General features: G+C 44.8%; 1 protein-coding gene across 3 annotated transcripts in view; it reads left to right on the forward strand.

Annotated features, from left to right (window-relative positions):
* gabbr1b (gamma-aminobutyric acid (GABA) B receptor, 1b) overlaps nt 1-21504 on the forward strand; it is a 124548-nt gene that overhangs the window by 41390 nt on the left and 61654 nt on the right. For all 3 annotated transcript variants that reach the window (XM_055017657.1, XM_055017656.1, XM_055017655.1), the window contains 3 exons: nt 887-1078; nt 7093-7338; nt 7488-7551. In XM_055017657.1, coding sequence (XP_054873632.1) covers nt 887-1078; nt 7093-7338; nt 7488-7551 — 502 coding nt within the window. The remainder of the gene's footprint in view (nt 1-886; nt 1079-7092; nt 7339-7487; nt 7552-21504) is intronic.

Raw genomic sequence — 21504 nt, forward strand, 5'->3', positions numbered from 1 at the left:
CTGGAATGCAAGTAATTTTATGAAAGATTTACGGTGAACTCAGTTTCATTGCTAAAATTTGGTCCTCTCAATCAGTGAAATGTGCTATTCCCTCTTTCTGACAGGTTAAGATTTTGTGGTTTTATTTTTTATTTTTATGCACTTGTGTATATATGTGAACGGAAATCTCTGCTATTTGTGCTGTCTATCTCACTGCAGTTGAAAGGAAATTTTAAAGAACCTAAAAGATGAATTGGATGATTTTATTGAAGAAATAGTGAACAACGAGTTATTTAAAAAATGATTCATCCGTTTAGCTTTCATGCTTGAGAGCAAAGGTAATTACAGAGGTCATGCAAATGTTTACAATTAAGAATCTGTCATAAAGGCAGGTCTCTAATTTTCTAGCACAACATTTTACTGATCTGAGCTCTTACACACTCCTCACTGAATTACTGTTAATTGTTGTCTCTGTCCAAAGACACCTTAAATCTTAACTTCTTGAAAACAGCAAAAGTTCCCTGAGGATTTTTTGTAAACGTGGATAAAACAAACAAGCAAGATAGGGAACCACTATAAAAACATGTCCATGATTCTCAGTCATCCTGGTCATGGTAATCCTTCAGAACTGAAGAATCCTTTTAGCTGAGAGGTAAAATGTCTTGACATGTGCTATCTCACATATCACTATCACAGTAGAACATAGCAAAAGTTAAAAGGTAATGCAACTTACCACAGGTGAATTTTGATCGCACTATTAAAATGTAAACACAAACAAATCACCATGTCTTTTTGTCAAACAAAAATGAATCGAATAATTTGTCACATACGCAATAATATGTTCTTACACCAAGTCATGACATTAAATTTCTCTTCCTGGTGTCATTGCTTAACTGTCTGTCTATAGGTGTACAAGGAGAAGCTGTATGGGAAAAAATATGTTTGGTTCCTAATTGGCTGGTACGCAGATAACTGGTTTAAGATCAAGGATGCATCCATCAACTGTACTGTGGAGCAGATGACAGAGGCTGTGGAGGGCCATGTGACCACTGAGATTGTCATGCTCAACCCAGAGACAGTGCGAGGAGCCTCCAAGCTGGTAAGACACATGTTATCTCCTAATGTGGCTTATCAGTGGTGTTCCAGAGAATCATCTGCAGCTGCAGTGGCTGTGGTGGATCTTTAATGAAAGCACAAAGGCCTTTTTTATATTTAGTTGCACTAGCTAAATTAACATTGTTTGTATCTGTTGCAGAGTAGGTTCCTTTATAGGTTATTAAAAATTTTAAAAATGTGGAAAAACCTTTCTCCGAAGAATACATTCTTGGAATAAAATGCTTAGGATTTGTCATTTACAGGTACCATACCTTATCAGAATCTATTGGAAACAATTGTTGGAAAGATTACTGATGCAAACAAAGCTACTCTGCAAACTAGTTATGCTGAATCATATTTCAATGAGTTTTTTTTTCTTTAATGAAAAACAAGATTCAAAAGAATATTTGGAGACCTGATGACCATATATTGGACCAACAACATTTTACTTCACAGGTAAATCAAGCTACTGTTAATTATATAACACATTAAAATAGCAGACATAGCACCAAATAGCTTTTCAATAGAGACATAGGATTAGAATTACTGAATTTACTCAGTCGCCTCTGGTTTTCAGACAGAAATTGAGTGGAATAAATGTGATGATGTCCAAAATGAACTAGGAGCAGGAAAGAATGAGCCAGAGTAATGTGCTGTGTTCTTTGTACCAGTTGAGTATGGTAAAGTTGGAATGGGTCAATCCCATATACTTATACATATAGTCATGGAAAAAATTATTATACCACTCTTGTTTTCTTCAATTTCTTGTTCATTTTAATGCCTGGTACTAGCTTTCCTCTACCTTCCATTGATGGAAAGCTTCTTCCTGCCTTGTGACTTCCGTCCATTTGGAACTGTCCTTGCCGAACAAGTCACATTTCTCCACAGTTCCCACTCATTTTTAAGATCCCAAGGTCTGACGACGATTCCTGACACAGGAACGGATGAGTGCATGGTCATCTTGTGGGGTAGAGCAATGTTTCCTGCCGTGACCTGCTAGCAGTTTGGTAGTACAATGTTCGGCTTGTTTTTTCTTGATGTAATGAACGGCTGTCTTGGAGATCTTCAGTTTTTTCCGTGCCTGTCTCTCACTCATGCCAATTTCCAGCAGTGCTACGATGGCTGCCTTTGCGGCTTCACATAATTCTTTTGTTTTAGGCATTATGTGAGAACTGACAACTTCTGAGTTGTATTATGGCTTGAATGTAAGCAGGAACCACTCTAGGCCTTTGCATGTGCAGTGCTGTTTATGACATAAAATGGCCTCTTGTATACCCTGGGAATACAATTAAGCTTAAGCATGTCAAATAGGATATGAAGTATTACATAATCAGCTGCATTTTTGTCATGTTTTCTTCAAGTAATATACCTTTAGTGTTACCAGGCATTGAAATGAACAAGACATTGAAGAAAACAAGCGTGGTCTAATCATTTTTTTCCATGACTGTATACTTGTTTTATATATTTTCTGTTTTAGTCTGGCATTTCCTGTTGTGTGTTGTGCTCACTCTTGTCCAGTTGTAGGTGCCTTTTGAGCCACTTTTGGTTATATTTTTTTTCTCTGCCATTTTCTGTTAAACAACTTGTAAATTTTATTAAAATTATCTCAGTTTATTTATTGTGGTGTGTAGTAGAGTTGTAGTGTCTGCATTTGTGAGTTTTATGAAGATATTTTAAATGTACTCCAAAGTTGATTAGCCTGAGATTTGATGCAGAGGCTTTAAAAGCTAAGGGACATGGACAGGAAAAGCCTGGTCACCTTGAGTAATGTGAAAAAAAGTCACTCATACTAGTATTAATGACAATATTATAAGAGGTTATAAGCACAACCATCTAATCAAGAAAATTACACAAGTCATCACAAAGGTGGAATTACGGCAGTTAGTTGAGTGTCTAGCAGCTGCACTTTGATTGGACTGGGGGAAAGCAATTGATATGGCTTGAGTTAAATGGCAAATCAAGTCTGCAATGTAGCAAGACTGTTAGGATGTTCTACGCCATTCAGCTCTTGATGTCAGGCAGACAACTCAGGAGTCGTCCCACATTTACAGTATCCCTAGTTGTAAAAGGTTACTTTCAGCTATATATTAGCAGCATGCAACTGGAAATTAGTTCTCTGAAATACTGAAATTTGTGGCCATGTGCAAAAAAGGAAACAAGTCTAAAAGGAAATAAAATAATTTTTAAAAAATCCAAACATTATGAAATTTTATGACCTTATGGATTGTGTGACATTGTGTCTTCAGAATGTCACCAGAGGAATCTCATTGCATGTCCTAAATTGTTTGGGAAGTATAACTATGATGCATACATTTCATGCATCTTTTCGTCATTACACATGCTGCTAAAGAAACAAACAGCACAGTGTTGAAACACAATTTCTAAGAACATCACAGTTGGTTGGTTTTTATGTTATATTTCATGACAACCAAGAAACGGTGTTCACTACCAGTATGTCCAAGCAGCAGTATATCCTGAAGCTCTCAAAAATAACATCAAAGATGACAATAGCAATAGCACACTACCATGTTAAGGTGGCACTGTGGTGCACTAATAGGGGCTTTCGACCAAAGAGCACCAGGTGCTAGGTTGGTTCAAAGTTGAGAGCCAGTGCTTTTTTGGTTCAAATCTCGTGCCGCCCCAGAACGGGTTTGTGTTTCCATTCGGAAGGAGCAAAGTTGGAGCTGCGTCATTGCGCCACCACAAAACGTGTGTACGTCACTGCGTACGTAACCGTTCAACAGTGTTCGCGCCGTACGGAAACCCACACAACAACAATGGAGGACTTCATTGGAGTGGTGTTCATGGCTTTGCTAGTGTGTGTCGCCATCGTTGAGCAGCAAAACCTTCTGTTAGGGGTTACCCATCGGCGTCGCCGTTCCAATGCCCGGCGATCACATTTGAGAAGAAAGGTAATTATCAAAGATGTTTGGATACTTAACAGTAAACGTGCTAGCGTTAGCTTAGCTACTTAGCTTCGACTACACTTGCATTGATTACTTAGCGGTTAAACACACGCAATAAGTTGATGATCATATCTATGTTTATCTTTTTAGATGTCACCCCGCCCCCTGCCCGTGATATGCTCGGCTCTCAACTCTGGCCAAGTCTGGCCCAGCAACGAGTTGGTGGCCGAAAAAGCCCCAGTTTTTGGAGCCCGGAGCCGCAGCTCCGGTGGTGGAAAGACAAAAAACCAGCGCCAAGTCGGGCACTGGCTCCAACTAACGGGCTCCACCCCGGTCGAAAGCCCTTATAACACTACTGACTCACAGCTAAAAAGTCCCTGTGTCTGTGTGGGTTGGCAGTTTTCACCAGGTGCTCTGGCTTCCTCCCCTAGTCCAAAGAGATACTAGGTAGAATGGGAGGCAGAGCCTTCAGTTATCAGGCACCTCTCCTGTGGAACTAGCTCCCAGTTTGGGTTCGGGAGGCGGACACCCTCTCTATTTTTAAGACCAGGCTTAAAACCTTCCTTTTCGACAAAGCTTATAGTTAGGGCTGACTGGGTGACCCTGACGGGGTGAGCTGGTGTTTTCATTTACACAACTGACTTCCCCTCTTGACGTCCCTTTAGTTTGCCCCTAGTTATGCTGCTATAGGCCTAGGCTGCTGGGGAACCTCTCTTGATGCACTGAGCCCTTCTCTAACTACCTATGTATTTACTATATATACCATTATTGCATTACATTCACTCTGTTTCTTTCTGTGTCCTTTCTCCGAGTGTCCCTGGTCCCAGAGCTGGATGCTTCAGATGTGTGGCTGTGTTTTATGGTCCTTGTGTCCCACCCCCCACCTCTCTATCTCTACCCCTCTATCTGTATCCCTCTATCTCTACCTCTACCCCTCCATCTCTACCTCTCTACCTCTTCTGTCCCTCTCAACCCGCCCGGCCAGCAGGCAGATGGGTCCCCCCACATTAGAGCCGGGTTCTGCTCGAGGTTTTTTTCCCTGTTAAAAGGGTGTTTTCCTTGCCACTGTCGCCTTTTGGCTTGCTCTGGGGGTCAGGCATATGGGTTCTGTAAAGCGTCTCGAGACAATTTGAATGTAATTGGCGCTATATAAATAAAATTGAATTGAATTGAACTGGGGTGATTTTGTGATTAGAATTATCCATCAGTAATAATGTGAGTGTGCTTGATTGTCTGCCTTTCTGTGTGGCCCTGTAACGGAGTGGCGACCTGTCCAGGGAGAACCTTGCCTTCACCATAAATCAGCTGGCACAGACTCCAGCTCCCCTGCAACCCTACAGAGGATAAAATGGTATATAGATAATGGATGGAACTGTTAGGACCACAGGTGCAAGTGGCTTTTTACTGTTCAAAATTTTGAACATACTTAAGACTTAGCAGCTATCTTACTTTAATTTCTAACTTGTGGTGAAATAGATGCAACAAACAATGAAGAATATGATTATGGATGCTGAGGGGCTGCACAGTATCTTGGTGGTTAGCGCTGTTGTCTTGCAGCTAGAAGATCCCCGGTTCGCGTCCTGGCCTGGGATCTTTCTGTATGGAGTTTGAATGTTCTCCCTGTGCATGTGTGGGTTTTCTCTGGGTTCTCCGGTTTCCTCCCACAGTCTAAAAACATGCTGAGGTTAATTGGTGATTCTAAATTATCCATAGGTGTGAATGTGAGTGTGACTGTTTGTCTCTATGTGTAGCCCCTGTGATAGACTGGGGACCTGTCCCCTGCCTTCACCCTAAGTCAGCTAGGATAGACTCCAGCACCCCCATGACCCTGATGAGGATTGAGAGGTGTATAGACAATGGAATGATGGATATGGATAGCACATTTCTACACAGAAGTACATAGCCTCACTGCAGACCCTTTCATTTCCCCGCAAAAGTCAAGGCAGTTATTTAACACCTTTAATTTGTGATAACTGGGTGGCACATCTTAGGAACTCATAATGTTGGTTACCAACTAGGTAAATGCATCATAGGAGCACTTACAGTTTTTTTAAAAAAAAAGATGATTACAGTGTGGATGTTGCTCTAAGGTATGATGATTTGAGGTAATATGGAAGAAAAGATTGATGTCTGAACATTGCTGTCCAGGAGAGGGCCCTTCTGAGTACATAGCAATACTGTTTCTGAAACCATCCAGTGGAAAAAGTGATGGAGGCCCAAAGCAGCTGTAGTTTTTCCACTTTTGCAGCTGTTTGCTTTTGCAATGTGGAGGGTGTAGATAGAAAATTCAAAGAAGGTGAGCTTTTTCCCAATGTAATTGCTGTCCAGTAGGCCAAGGAACACATGCAATCAGACAATCAATTAGCTTGTAAACAAACCTCCAAGTTCACCAAACTAATGTGGAAGAAAAAATTAAACCATGACCTGTAAAATAATATTGCTATAGAGGGACTAGTGCTTACTTCAGGTTTTATATTCAAATAAAATGAGTTGGATTATCTTAACAGAGCATGTTTGCAGTATGCTTAGCCATCTTTTTATTGCTCTATTGTAAATATTTCTACTTATGTGGTAGTTGTCCTTTCTGATTACCTGAGCTACATTTATAGTTACTGCCAACAATCACTTGAATGTTCTTTTTTACAGGGGGATTATTTACAGGGGGTTTGAAAGCAATCTTATTGCCCATGGGAGATTCATACAGAAAAATTTAATATCTTTAAAGGCTTTAAAGAAATATAGCTGGTGATTCAGTTGGTGAAATTTAAAGCAGTTAGTTGTATAGATTTTGTTGCAACTGATTAGGCTTTCCAAGTAACAATTGGCACCTTTTACAAATTATTTGGTACCTTAAAGTGCATGGGACCATAGCATGAATTAATTATGCATTTCAAGATCACTTGCTGGAATCATGCTAATTCAAAAAATACTGTCAGAGTACTAAGTTCAGAAAAAACTTCAGTAAATTAATTGACCTTGGGTGAATTAAATCAGCGTTTTACATAACTTCAAATATATGTCCAATCAACATATTTGAGATAATTTATTCAGATGTTGTAAGTAAATGATCAAACATTACCTATGTGTAACCATCTTTTCCTCTCTTCTTCAGACCTCTCAGGAGTTTCTAGCCCAGCTGATGTCTAAACTTGGTGGTAAAAATCCAGAAGAGACAGGTGGTTTCCAGGAGGCCCCACTGGCCTATGATGCTGTGTGGGCTCTAGCTCTGGCCCTCAACAAGACCGTGGGGCCCCTAAAAGCCAAGGGTCACCGTCTAGAAGATTTCAACTACAACAATCGAGATATCACTGTTGAGATCTATCGAGCAATGAACACCAGTTCCTTTGAAGGAGTTTCAGTAAGTACAAAATCCAACGGAGAAAGGAGCTGAAAGGGAGGAGGGTTGAGATTGCTGGATGGCAATATGAGAGAGGGAGTGAAAGACTGACACTGTGAAAGGGATGGAGGAAGGTATTAAAATGTTGATATTCTGGCCTTTTCTTTCAGGGTCATGTTGTCTTTGATGCTCAAGGCTCTCGAATGGCCTGGACTCTTATTGAACAACTTCAAGGTATGCCACAGAACGCATCCGTGCTTTAAAATAGCATTCATTTTAAATGAATTGGCCTATTAGGCGATGTGCAATGATCTTGTCCTTTTCATTAATTTGTAAATGTAAACTCCAAAAAGAGAAATTTATCCTTTAGGCATGTCCTTAGCTTGTGTCATGATGATGTCATCAGGATCAGGACCAATCATGACATTTTGCAGTCGGGTCTTTATATACCATCCAGTGTTACACAGGTATCAGAAAGGAAGAGTACTAGTTGTTGCAGAATGTATGGTATAAAATAGGTTAGCACTGGCTGGATGAGAATAGGCATTATAAAAAAGTGGTGCCCATTGCTAGTTAAACTGACAATACTCTCTACTCGGGAACACAGAATTGCATGTAGTCTGAGTGAATGCCCCCTCAGGTCGCTAGAAGTATTAAACAGTGATAGGGTCTATCAGTTTGTGCAATACGGTACTATAGCTAATGGTACAATACTTGTTTTTACATACATGTACAGAATACAGGTTAGTGCCATCTTTTGGAGCTTTTGGAGTCACAGTACACCCTACTCTTTTGACGTTACATTTCAGATGGTGCCCTACTGCAACAAGGATAATGATCACCTACATAACATTCAGGAACAGCTTGAATGCAGAAGTGCAATTCTTGTTCTTAATGCATTTCATAACTGTTCAGTTTATTATTCAGTTTGTTAATGAAATTAAAGTATGGAAGGCGGTGAAGATTTAAGTTTTCAACAAGACCATCATCAAGGAGACTGGAGTTTGTTTCACGTATGGGTCCTTTATTTTCTGATTTAGGTTTACACACACTATTTGGTTCAATGTAGAAACTAGGGCTGGGCGATAAATCGATTTTATCGATTAATTCGAGTTTGTACTTAATGTCGATTTGTTTTTATGAAAATCGATTTTCTCATCAACACCCGCCACCAACGCCTGCCTGCTGGGCGTTTCTGAGACTGGTGCCATTATACTGTGGAAGGGATCAGTGGATCCAAATTAGGTGAGCTTGTTTGCTGAACAAAGCACAGCAGAGATGACAGTCCATAGCAGAAACAGAACAGAAATGTCAGAGGGAGAGAGGCAAGGAGAACAGAAAAGACATTCAAATTCTGCAAATACACGTCAGGGCAGCAGCTTTGACACAATGAACTGATTAGAATTTGGTGGTCAAAGGTATCTGTAACCTCACAAAATATATCTTTGGCCATCATCCAAGAATTTGTATGCTAATTATGACACCATTTCACCCAAATGTCTAATTGTATAAAGTGACAAAGTTACTGCATTATATATCCAAAAGGTTGAAAGTTAACTTCACTCTGTCAGCATAAAGTTCTTTTAGAATTGTTGTTTTTAACTAACCAAGACATTTGTATAGTCACACCAATGATAATAATTTTATAGACATATTTAATAGTTGGTGCTAGATTAAATCAGCTCTGCTGTCTGACCCTTTTTGGTGCTCCAGCAAGGCACAATGACTTATGGGTAATCTTACTTGTCAACCTCTGACAAACTGTTTCTGTTGAACTGAACACTTTGCTCCCTACCTTTTGGAATGTTGGCTGAATCTCATGTGCAGTCCACTTCACTGGAAACTACTGGGCAACCGGAGTACACCCTAGTTCATGTTTATTTCAGGAAACAAACTAACATTATGTCTGCCTGTGTTGTTCAACAATAGCCTACAACCAATGGAAACACTCCTCTACACTGTTCATATTACTATTTTTGTGCAGGCTTACTGTTGTTTTTTTAATGGAATGGAATAGAGGTAGCTGAGTGATTATTTGGTGATTGTGGTGTGTCCTATCTTTGATCGCAATGGTCTAGAAAGCTGGCTGTCTTTTGATTACTGAGCCTGTGTTCTCCTTTTCAATCTTTGCATTTGCGTTCCTCTGACATTGCCGGAATGTGTCACAATCGGAGGCTGTCTGTATTTGTATAATTAATTTAAAATTAAGCTTGTTTTGATGATTTTCCTTTGTTGCTTCAGGCCTCCTCATCACACAATGCTCTCATTGTGTGATGTTTTTAAATTGTTTTTTAGTAGTGAAGTAAACTAGCCTTGTGCAGTTCTCTCTCTAAGCTAAGTTGAAAAAAATGGATATGGTTAAAGGATGATCATTCCAGCCTTTTCTTAGCTTCCCAGCTTGGACATTGTTGGCTTTTCTGCAGTCTGCAAGTCCACATTTGTAATAGTAAGTACATGTCATAAGACTTTGAAAAAAGGTTCCTCCTAAGGCAGACACTTATGTCACACCTTTGTTACATGCTGCAGTACATATGGCACAAGAGTGTCTAACTACATAGAATATCCAACTCTAAGTATTTAAAAATGGAAAAACCATTTGGAGGCCAGACCACCTCTAAATGTGGTTTGGCCAGTTGATAAAGGGGATCTTTTTAAACTTCAGAAAATGTAGCGCACCTCTTTTTCCCAAAAAGAGGTGCGCTCACTACTGACAGCCCGAAATGTAGCCTTCAGGGTAAAACATTCACTATCTTACCAATGGCAAAGAAATCAGTTGTAACTTATCTAAATGACTACTGCCCTGTTGCACTAACATCAGTTGTGATAAAGTGTTTTGAATGGCTCGTCAAAACCACACATCATAGCCAGCCTCTGTGCATCACTTGATCCACTCCAGTTTGCATATTGTCCCAACTGCTCCACAGAGGATGTAATATCAATCACCTTGCACTCTGTCATCACTCATCTGGACCATAGACACCTATGCCAGAATCCTGTACATTGATTTCAGATCATCTTTTAACACCATAATGTCAAGGCCCCTGCCTGCTCCCCTTCCTACCATTTGTTCGTCTGCCTGTTCTGTAACTCTCCCCTCTTGCTGCAGTCCATGCTGCTGGCAATCAGCGCAGATGCAGAGCAGCTGCTGGACCTCTACACCTGCAGCTCATCTGATCCTCATCACCGCTGCTACAAAGTCCGGCTCTGCACTTCACTCAGTGTCAGATCCTCCTGTTTGTCACCGCACTCTGATGACAAGGGTGCGAACCTGAACCGCCAGAGCAGCCTGCTTCCCCCCCCCACCCATGAACACCACCCATGTGTCTCTGGATCCTGGACTTCCTGAGAGACACACACTGAGCTCTGGACTCCTCAAGGCTGTGTATTCAGTCCACTGTTGTTTACACTGCTACCACACGACTGTTCATCAAGACATGAAGGGATCCAGATAATCAAGTTTGTGGATGACACCACGGTGGTGGGACTTATTCAGATAAATGAGGAATCAATGTACAGGGAAGGAGTTAAAGACATAGAGGTCTGGTGCAGAGAGAACAACCCGGTGCTCAATGTGGATAAAACGAAAGATATGATTATTGACTTTCAGAGGTCACAGCCTGAGCATGCTCCCCTCAGCAGCTGCACAGTGGAGAGAGTGGAGAACATCAAGTTCCTTGGATTGCAGATCTCGCAGGACCTGAGATGGAACAAGAACACCTTAAGGATCGAGACTTCCGGTGAGCGGTCTCATGGAGTAGATGCGCGTGTCTGAGCTCCCGACCTTTAACGGTCCTATTTGGTCATTTGGCCTCATCTATTTTTGCTCTACCTATACCTTACTCATTACATAAAGGCCGAGTGAAACCATGTCGAAGAAACCGAAAAGAGAAGAACAGGGGTGAGAAGAATCTAACATCACCAGTACGATCTCAGCATTGCTAACGGCGCAGCTAGCCGAGCACAAAGAGGCACTTTTGGCGGACAGAAGACACCTACATGAAATATGAGGCCAAACTGGACACGGTACAAACCACGGTGAATGACCACTAACTCTGCATTGATAATCTGGAGCAGTTCACGAACTCTGTTGGAGATATGGATCCTAGGCTAACTGAACAGCTTCGGAGAATGCTAAGCTAAAAGCTAAAATAATAGACCTCGAAGGGAGAAGTCGGCGCAACAATATACGCATCCTCGGTCTCCCCGAAAACATAGAGGGCTCCCAACTGACTGCCTTCTTCTCCCGACTGCTCTTCGACGTGCTTGGTACTGATGTTCTGGCGTCTCCACCTGAATTAGACCGGGTTCATCGCACTCTAGCCACAAGGCCGGGCCCACAGGGTAGACCTCGGGCCATGCTCATCTGTTTTCACCGATTCCAAACCCGAGAGCTAGTGGTGCGTGCAGCCCGAAAACTGCGGGGCAAGTTGAAATACAATGGCCATTCTATCCACATCTTTAAGGACTACACTCCCGAGATCGTGGAACAACGCGCCCAGTATTAGGACATCATGAAGAAGCTATACGACCTGGGCCTTAAACCTGCTCTCCGCTACACTGCTAAGCTCTCTATCGTGGCCGAAGATGGATCGAGAAAGAAGCCACAGACTTTATTGCATCGTGTCACCGGGACGCACAGCCTGCCGGTAACTGACTTTTATGTAGTTGGTTAACACGCGTTTCAGTCTCTACCTGTTGCTAATGAAGACAACCGGCTACTTTGATTAATGTTCATATGGCTCAAAGAATGTAAGGAGACTGTCATATAGAGTGGTACGGGACTGTGTTCTGTATGTGTTGGAATATACTACACTCTTAGTTTCTCTTACTAGCTACTTGGTGCTTTTCGCGCACAATTTTTCAATATATTTGCCCCTTCTTTCCTGCTTTCATGGTTACCAATATTGCCCAGGTATTTTTGCATGATAATGCTAAGTGACCAAAATGCGTTAACGATATGGGAGACGGGAATTTTGAAAGAGGGAAGTCTTAGAGTGTAGTTGGCACAATGGTGCAATGGACACAAAAGTTTGCTATTTGGGTGTGGGAATTTTCAGGCCTTTCTTGTTTTGTTTGCTTGTTTGTTTTTGTTTTCTTTTGTTTGTGTTTTCTTTTTGTTTTGTTATTTATTTTGTTTCTTGTTTTCCTTTTTTTCTTTCTCTCTTTTTTTCTTTTTCCCCCAATCCCATTGCAGATGCTCAATCCGATTACCTCGCACACCTTGTACCCCAGTGGTATGTTACACATTAACAATGATCCCTGTGACTTTGTCATTGAGATATGACTTCTAATAATGTACTTAAGGTTGCATCTTGGAATGTGAAGGGGACGGGGAGTGCCACAAAGCTGGGCCGGGTAATGACTCACCTGTATCGGCTTAAAGGTGACGTATACTTTCTCCAGGAAAAACACATGCTTAACAGGGAGACAGTTTGGTTTAAAAAAGGCTGGGTTGGAGAGGTTTTCCACTCAACGTTTAACAGTAAAACCAGGGGTACTGCCATTCTTATCTGCAGGGGGTTGCCATTCACGGCAGACAGATCAATATTAGACCCACACGGGAGGTATTTGATGGTTTTGGGGAGACTCCAAGGTACTCCTGTTTGTTTGTGTCTACGGTCCCAATTGGGATGACAGCCTCTTCATAACTAGTTTATTCGCATCCTTTCCAGACCTTGAAGGCCATTACATAATTATGGGAGGTGATTTTAATTTGCTGTTCAGGATCCGGTGCTGGATCGATCATCTAATAAAGTCGCTCCACCATCCAGATCAGCAAAAACTTTATCTACCTTGTCACAACAATTTGGTCTTACTGACCCGTGGAGACATAGATTTCCGGATACCAAAACGTACTCCTTTTTCTCTCATGTTCATCACTCCTACTCCCGGATCGACTTTTTTCTTTTAGATGTAAGGTTACTTTCAAAAATAGTTACAAAAGACTACCACAGTATCATTATCACTGATCATGCCCCAACTTCTCTGGATTTGGCTATGTTTGCACGCCCGCACCCGCCGAGACCTTGGAGGTTTAACTCTGTCCTTTTGGCGGAAGACCACTACAAACAATTTGTGCACTCACAAATTACTGTTTTTTTTAGCTGAACGACTTGCCCGACACAGGTAGAGGAATACTTTGGGAGGCATCTAAAGCCTACATTAGGGGTCATCTTATTTCTTTTATATCAAATGCCAAGAAAGTTGAGAATTCACAAAAAGCCAGAATTCTGAGGGATATAAAGGCTATCGATGAACGTTATGCTGTCAACCCAGACCCAAGCCTGTATGGGGAATTCCTTAAACTACAAACTGAGTTTGATTTTATTTCCATCACTAGGGTTAACACCTTATTACTAACATCTAAACAGCATTTTTACAAATTAGGAGACAAAGCAGGCAAGTTACTGGCCCACCGGGCAAGTGCTGAGGTAACTTCGAGGCTAATCCAAGAAGTCAAAGCAGCTACAGGAGAGGTATTTAGTGACCCAAACTTAATTAACAGTACTTTTGCAGAGTTTTACACCTCTCTCTATACCTCAGATCACCCTCATTCACCAAACAGTACATTGGACAAAATTGATTTTCCACAAATTGCTGGGGATAAGGCAGAAATACTGGGGGGCCCTGTCACCATGGCTGAAGTTCAGGAAGCTATTAAATCGCTTCAGTGTCAAGTCACCTGGCCCAGATGGCTTTACTGCCAAATATTGCAAGACCTTTTCCAACTTGCTTAGCCCTTATCTGATGGACATGTATAATGAAGCTTTCGCCCTGGGCTGGGTGGGGCTTTTGTTGACTGGGTTAAGCTTCTCTACTCATCGCCAAGGGCCTCAGTCCAAACTAACAATATTTCTTCTCCTCCATTCCCTCTATGCCGTGGTACGAGACAGGGATGCCCTCTTTCCCCACTTTTGTTCACGTTGGTCATAGAACTGTTGGCCCTTTGGTTACACTCAGTTGCTGGCTTTCAGATACAGTTCATAAAGTTTCCTTATATGCGGACGACCTCCTCCTTTATGTATCAGATCGAGTCAATTCATTCCCCACAATTTTTAACTTTCTTGATGAATACAGCAATGTCTCCGGATATAAACTCAATTACCAAAAAAGTGAGATCCTACTGATAAATAAATTGGCCAAGCAGCTGCCTCATTCCATAGTTCCGTTTAAATGGTCAAGTGATGGTTTCCGCTACTTAGGTATTCATATCACCACATCTCTCTCTGATATTTATTGCAGTAAGCTCGCTCCCCTTTTTGTAAAGACTGAAGAGGATTTTGATCGCTGGTCAACTTTACCCCTATCGCTTGTGGGCTGAATAAATTTGATTAAGATGGTTGTTCTCCCCATATTTTTATACTTTTTTCAGCACCTTCCTGTTTTGCTGACTAAATCTTTCTTTGACACTTTGGACAAAAAAAATTTCAATATTCTTATGGAATGGCAAGCCATCAAGAATTCGCAAATCAATTTTGCAGTCCCCTAAGGACAGAGGTGGTTTTGCCCTTCCCGTCTTTAGACATTATTATTGGGCAGCAAACATTCAAAAGCTTCTCTTCTGGTTGTGTGAAGATCAAGAATCCGTGCCAGTATGGGTACATTTAGAAAACAAAGCCTCCCCGTTTTCACTACGATCAATTTTGTGCGCACAACTTTCTCTACCTGTGTCGAATTTGGCCAGCTGTCCCACTGTGGCTGTCTCTTTAAAGATCTGGTGTCAGTTTAGAAAGGCTTTTGGTCTCCTGGGTCCATCTACTCTGGCCTCCATATATAGAAATTGTGTAACCTCCTACGACATCATCTTTTTTGTTTTTTTTCAGACCCGCGACTATGTTAAAAAATTGTTCCCCCACTTTCCAAATCGCCCTCCGGAAACCTTGGTTGATACTCTTTTAAACACAGATCCAATTGCGAAGGGATGAATTTCCTTTTCATATAGGTCTGTTTGGTCTATATCTTCTGTCAAGGCTCCCTCCTCAGTCCCTGCCTCAACGCCCTCCTGATCACCTCCTCCTCCTCACCTGGTCTCCACTCACTCCCTACAGCAGCTGCCTGCAATAACCAATCAGTGTAATCAGAACTGTGGGCAGCCGTGATGCAGCACACCTGTTCTCCATCTCACTCCATAAAAGCCAGCTCCACACTCAACACCCTGCCAGATTGTTGCTCCAGCTCCAAGCTGTTAGGTTGGCCTCAGCACGTTTGGTTTGTGTTCACCTGCAAACTCTGAACTAATCTTTTTCCCCTGTACCTGCAGTCTCCGCTGGTCACGCTGCCCGGGCTCCCCTGTCATTCCTGTCCACCACCAAACTCTGAAGTGGCGTTCACCTCTGGAGGAGGAGGTTCCTCATCCCTGCCTGCCTCAGCCTGTCCTCGCTGCCCCTGCCTCTGGATCTCCAGGACTGCTAAAACCACTCTCTGCTGCTCATCCACCCCAGCGGAGAACAAAACCTGGACCGCCGGTCTCCGGTAGCCTGTCTGCCCCTTTTTCAGTCTCTAGTGAGTTCCTTAGTTAGAGTGTTTCCTGGTTTTAGTTTCACGTTGATTTAGTCCTTAGTTTCTGTCACTCACTCCCCCTTAGTTCTGTTGACATACTTAATTTGTACAAAATAAATTTAATTTCTGCTTGATCCTGCCGTGAGTTTGTGTGTTCTCGACCTGGGTTCACCACCACCCCCGTGACAGAACAATCTGGCCACAATGAACCCTGAGAACACACAGCCCGGCCTCGAGTCGATACAGCAGTTACATCAGGCTGTATCTAACCAGGGGGGGCTCCTAGGACAGCATAATCAAATGCTTAAAGGATTATCTGATTTGAATCATAACATGCTCTCTCAGGTAAACACACTAACTGATAAAGTTACTGAGCTGTCTACGTTAATCGCACAGCGGCTGCCTACACCCACTCCAAGCATTAGGTCTCGGCCCGCTTCAGGTCCGGGGCCCGCGGGGACGAGCCAGGGTCCCCCGGTAACCCACGAACCTTTTGTCCCTACGCCAGAGCGTTACGGGGGGGACCAGGGCTCCTGTCAGGCATTTCTTATGCAAACCTCTCTGGTGTTTGAGTTGCAGCCCCTCACTTACAGTACTGACCGGTCCCGCATAGCATACATTCTCAGTTTACTTGCCGGGGCAGCTCGTGACTGGGGATCGGCGGTCTGGGCGGCGCAGACTGCCGTCTGCCATTCCTACGTCGCTTTCGTTCAGGAAATGAGGAAGGTTTTTGACCACCTGGTTCGTGGCCGAGATGCTGGCGGCCGCCTTTTTTCTCTCCGCCAAGCCTCCAGAAGTACTGCGGAATACGCTGTGGAGTTCCGGACCCTTGCGGCGGAGAGTGGTTGGAACGACGTGGCGCTACAGGGAGCCTTCCAGCGAGGACTGAGCAAGGCTGTGAAAGATGAACTGGCCACACGAGACGAATCCTCCTCCCTCGATGAGCTCATTGCCTTGGCCATACGGCTAGACAACCGTATACAGGAGCGCCGCCGGGAGAGAGGAGCCCGGTTCCTGCAGCTGACTCAGCCACGCCCCTCCTACCGTGCTCCAAGCCCCAGCCGTAATCCGCCGCCCCGCATACTACTGGTGGCATCCGCCCCCCCGCCTGCTGCTTCCGCCCCGGAGGATGAGCCGATGCAGCTGGGGCGGGCCCACCTGTCTGAAGAGGAGAAGCAGCGCAGACGCCAGACCAATGCGTGCCTGTATTGTGGCGAGATGGGTCACTACGCTGCTGCCTGCCCATCCAAGCGGGGAAAAGGCCTGGCTCGCCAGTAACAGGGGGAATCCTGGTGAGCAGTACTTCAGTCTCTTCCCCCCTACAGCAGCTCAGAGTCCCAGCCACCCTAATCTGGGGTGGACAGCGCCTCACCATTTCAACCTTTATCGATTCCGGGGCAGAGGGAAATTTTATGGATGAGGCTCTGGCAATGCAGCTAGGAATCCCCATGGAGCCCCTGCCCGCTCTGCTGTACGCACGGGCACTCAACGGTCAACGCCTAGCCCAGGTTTCCCTCAAGACTGTACCTGTCACCATCCTCCTCTCCGGCAATCATCAAGAAGACCTGTCATTCTGTGTCCTTCAGACCCTTAGCTCCCCCCTGGTTCTCGGCTTCCCCTGGCTAAGACAACATAACCCTCACATTGACTGGGCCCTGGGAAGGATCCTGACCTGGAGCAAGGGCTGCCACGCCACCTGCCTCCGTTCTGCCCCTGCTCCAGCAAATCCGGTCCAAGCTTCCCCACCCACACCAGTAGACCTGTCCACTGTTCCCTGCGATTACCATGACCTAGTCCAGGTGTTTGATAAAGACCGAGCCCTGTCTCTGCCCCCACACCGCCCGTACGACTGCGCTATCGAATTACCGTCCGGAGCCGCCCTGCCCAGGGGGCGCTTATACAACCTGTCCAAGCCCGAACATGCAGCAATGGAGTCCTACATCCAAGACTCTCTCGCGGCTGGACTCATCCGCCCATCATCCTCCCCAGTTGGCGCAGGGTTTTTCTTTGTGGGAAAGAAAGACGGGACTCTCCGTCCCTGCATTGATTACCGTGGCTTAAATAGCATAACTGTGAAGAACAAATACCCACTTCCTCTGATCAGCTCAGCCTTCGCCCCCCTTCACGGAGCAACGGTGTTCACTAAACTAGACCTCCGGAACGCCTATCATCTGGTTCGCATCAGGGAGGGGGATGAGTGGAAGACGGCGTTCAACACCCCCCTAGGGCATTACGAGTACCTCGTAATGCCCTTCGGCCTGACCAATGCCCCCGCCATCTTCCAGAACCTGGTGAACAATGTCCTCCGTGATTTCCTGAACCGCTGTGTCTTTGTTTACCTTGATGACATCCTGATCTTCTCCCGCAGCCAGGAGGAGCACCGTCTGCACGTCCGGCAGGTTCTCGAGCGACTCCTCCGGAACCACCTGTATGTCAAAGCCGAGAAGTGCGAGTTTCACGCTCAGACAGACTCCTTCCTGGGGTACATCATCTCTGCGGGTGAGATCAGGATGGACCCTGCCAAGGTTGCGGCGGTAGAAGAGTGGCCGAGGCCTGATGACCGGAAACAGCTTCAGCGGTTCCTCGGGTTCGCCAACTTCTACCGCCGCTTCATAAAGGACTACAGCCGTATTGCTGCCCCCCTCACGGCGCTCACCTTGACCCTCAGGAAGTTTACTTGGAACCCAGAGGCCGAGGCAGCATTCCAGGAGCTCAAGGTCCGGTTCACCTCGGCCCCCGTTCTCACCCAGCCAGATCCCAGCCTCCAGTTCGTGGTGGAGGTAGATGCATCGGATACTGGAGTGGGGGCAGTGTTATCCCAGCGTTTCCCCAAAGACAACAAACTCCATCCCTGTTCCTATTTCTCAAGGAAACTGTCGCCGGCCGAGAGAAATTATGACATCGGCAATCGGGAGCTCCTGGCGGTCAAGTTGGCGTTGGAGGAGTGGCGTCACTGGCTGGAGGGAGCAGAGCAGCCATTCCTGGTCTGGACAGACCACAAGAACCTCCAGTACATCCAGACTGCCAAGAGACTCAACTCGCGTCAAGCCAGGTGGGCCCTATTCTTTGGTCGCTTTAACTTTTCCCTGTCCTATCGCCCAGGGTCTAGGAATCTGAAACCAGATGCCCTCTCCCGGCCGTACACCAAGGAGGAGGCTTCCGAGGATCCAGAGCCCATCCTCCAGACCAAGTACCTCGCAGGCTTGACGTGGGAGGTTGAGTCTGTGGTTCGCCAGGCCCAGGGACAACAACCTGACCCAGGAGGAGGTCCTCCAAACACCTTATTTGTCCCTGACACTGCCCGCTCCCCCGTACTACAATGGGCCCACTCCAGCCAGCTGACCTGCCACCCAGGGGTTTCTCGGACACTCGCTATGCTCCGACGCAGATTCTGGTGGCCCTCCATGGAACGCGATGCACGCAAATACATCTCAGCCTGTGCACGTAACAAGACCTCGACCCAGCCCAGTGCCGGCCTTCTCAATCCTCTGCCAATTCCTAGACGACCTTGGTCCCACATTGCCCTGGATTTTGTGACCGGTTTGCCCCCCCGTCCGCCTGAAGCTTCCCCGCTCTATGCGGGTCCACCCCACCTTCCACGTGTCCCAGCTCAAACCAGTCCGAGAAAGCCCTTTGGCCCCCCTGTGCCTACACCACCACCGCCCAGGACCCTGGATGACCATCCGATTTACACCGTCAGGAGACTTCTGGATGTCCGCCGCCGTGGCAGGTGCCTGCAGTACCTGGTGGACTTGGAGGGTTATGGACCGGAGGAACGGAGCTGGATTCCCCGTCGACAAATCTTGGACCCAAGCCTCATAGCAGACTTCCGCCAGCAACACCCAGAGCGCTTCCAACGTGCGCCAGGAGGCGCATGTAGGAGGCGGGGTACTGTCAAGGCTTCCTCCTCAGTCCCTGCCTCAATGCCCTCCTGATCACCTCCTCCTCCTCACCTGGTCTCCACTCACTCCCTACAGCAGCTGCCTGCAATAACCAATCAGTGTAATCAGAACTGTGGGCAGCCGTGATGCAGCACACCTGTTCTCCATCTCACTCCATAAAAGCCAGCTCCACACTCAACACCCTGCCAGATTGTTGCTCCAGCTCCAAGCTGTTAGGTTGGCCTCAGCACGTTTGGTTTGTGTTCACCTGCAAACTCTGAACTAATCTTTTTCCCCTGTACCTGCAGTCTCTGCTGGTCACGCTGCCCGGGCTCCCCTGTCATTCCTGTCCACTACCAAACTCTGAACTGGCGTTCACCTCTGGAGGAGGAGGTGTCTCATCCCTGCCTGCCTCAGCCTGTCCTCGCTGCCCCTGCCTCTGGATCTCCAGGACTGCTAAAACCACTCTCTGCCGCTCATCCACCCCAGCGGAGAACAAAACCTGGACCGCCGGTCTCCGGTAGCCTGTCTGCCCCTTTTTCAGTCTCTAGTGAGTTCCTTAGTTAGAGTGTTTCCTGGTTTTAGTTTCACGTTGATTTAGTCCTTAGTTTCTGTCACTCACTCCCCCTTAGTTCTGTTGACATACTTAATTTGTACAAAATAAATTTAATTTCTGCTTGATCCTGCTGTGAGTTTGTGTGTTCTCGACCTGGGTTCACCACCACCCCCGTGACATCTTCAACTTCCCTCACTGCTGTTCGAAGCATATGGGAGGAGAGTCTCGGTGTCAAATTGACAGAGCAACAGTGGGAATCTGCACTTTCTCTTGTGCATTTGTCATCAATCTGTGTCCGGCATATTTAACTTGTAATCATTTACTTTTATTCTTTAATGTATTTATTTAATTATTTTCTAGTATGGAATTGTTTTTTTTCATCAATTTTTATTCATTTATTTATTTTTTTGTTCTGAGTGTTTGACCTGGCAGTGGGTGGTGAGTGGGTGGGTAGGGTGCTGACAATCAATGCTTTTTCTATTTTTTTTATACCTTGTGCTGTAAATCACTGATTGTCTAAAATGTTCAATAAATAAAACTGGGAAAAAAAGAACACCTTAAGGATCAAGAAATGCCCCAGCAGAGGCAGCACTTCCTTAGGTAACTGAAGACAGAAAAGCCCTGCAGAGGATAGTTAGGGGACATGAGAGGGTCATCAGTGTTAGAGAGAGAGAGAGAGAGAGATATTTGAGTTAAATACTCCTGCATAGCTAAAGCAACATTGCCAGATTGCTTACAGTTTATTCCCCTTTAGTTGAATACTATTAAGGAGTTTATAAAAGCCAAAATGAAAATTACCATCTTTACAAATTACACTTAATCGCTATTTTGTCATTGTGGTTGACCAACAGATTGATAAAGCTATCATCGTCTACCATGTAACCTTCAGAAAAAGCCTTTGTGAGTCAAGCCCATGTGATCAGTGAGCCATGCAGTGTATGTGAACTAAAAGTAGAACCCTGTTAGTTGACTGTAAGAATTATGTGTAATCATTATGTGACTAAAAGCAGTGGAGTACAGTGGGTGGTGGGTTGTGGTACAATTAATGACAGGCCATTTACTCACATGGGTAATTTTTTCATTACAAGAGGCCTACAGTGATCCCTTTGGTCTGGATTTAATTTATGAAATATTGCATGGAGTGTACTGTTTTTGTTTTGTTTGTTTTTTTTTTTTGGGTGAAAGGACGAAGACACAGTGTATCTGTCATAATTTCCTAAAAGGAAAAAAGATGCAAATGTCAAAGAAATT

Source organism: Amphiprion ocellaris, chromosome 15 (assembly GCF_022539595.1).
Source record: "Amphiprion ocellaris isolate individual 3 ecotype Okinawa chromosome 15, ASM2253959v1, whole genome shotgun sequence".
Classification (NCBI taxonomy): Eukaryota; Metazoa; Chordata; class Actinopteri; family Pomacentridae; genus Amphiprion; species Amphiprion ocellaris.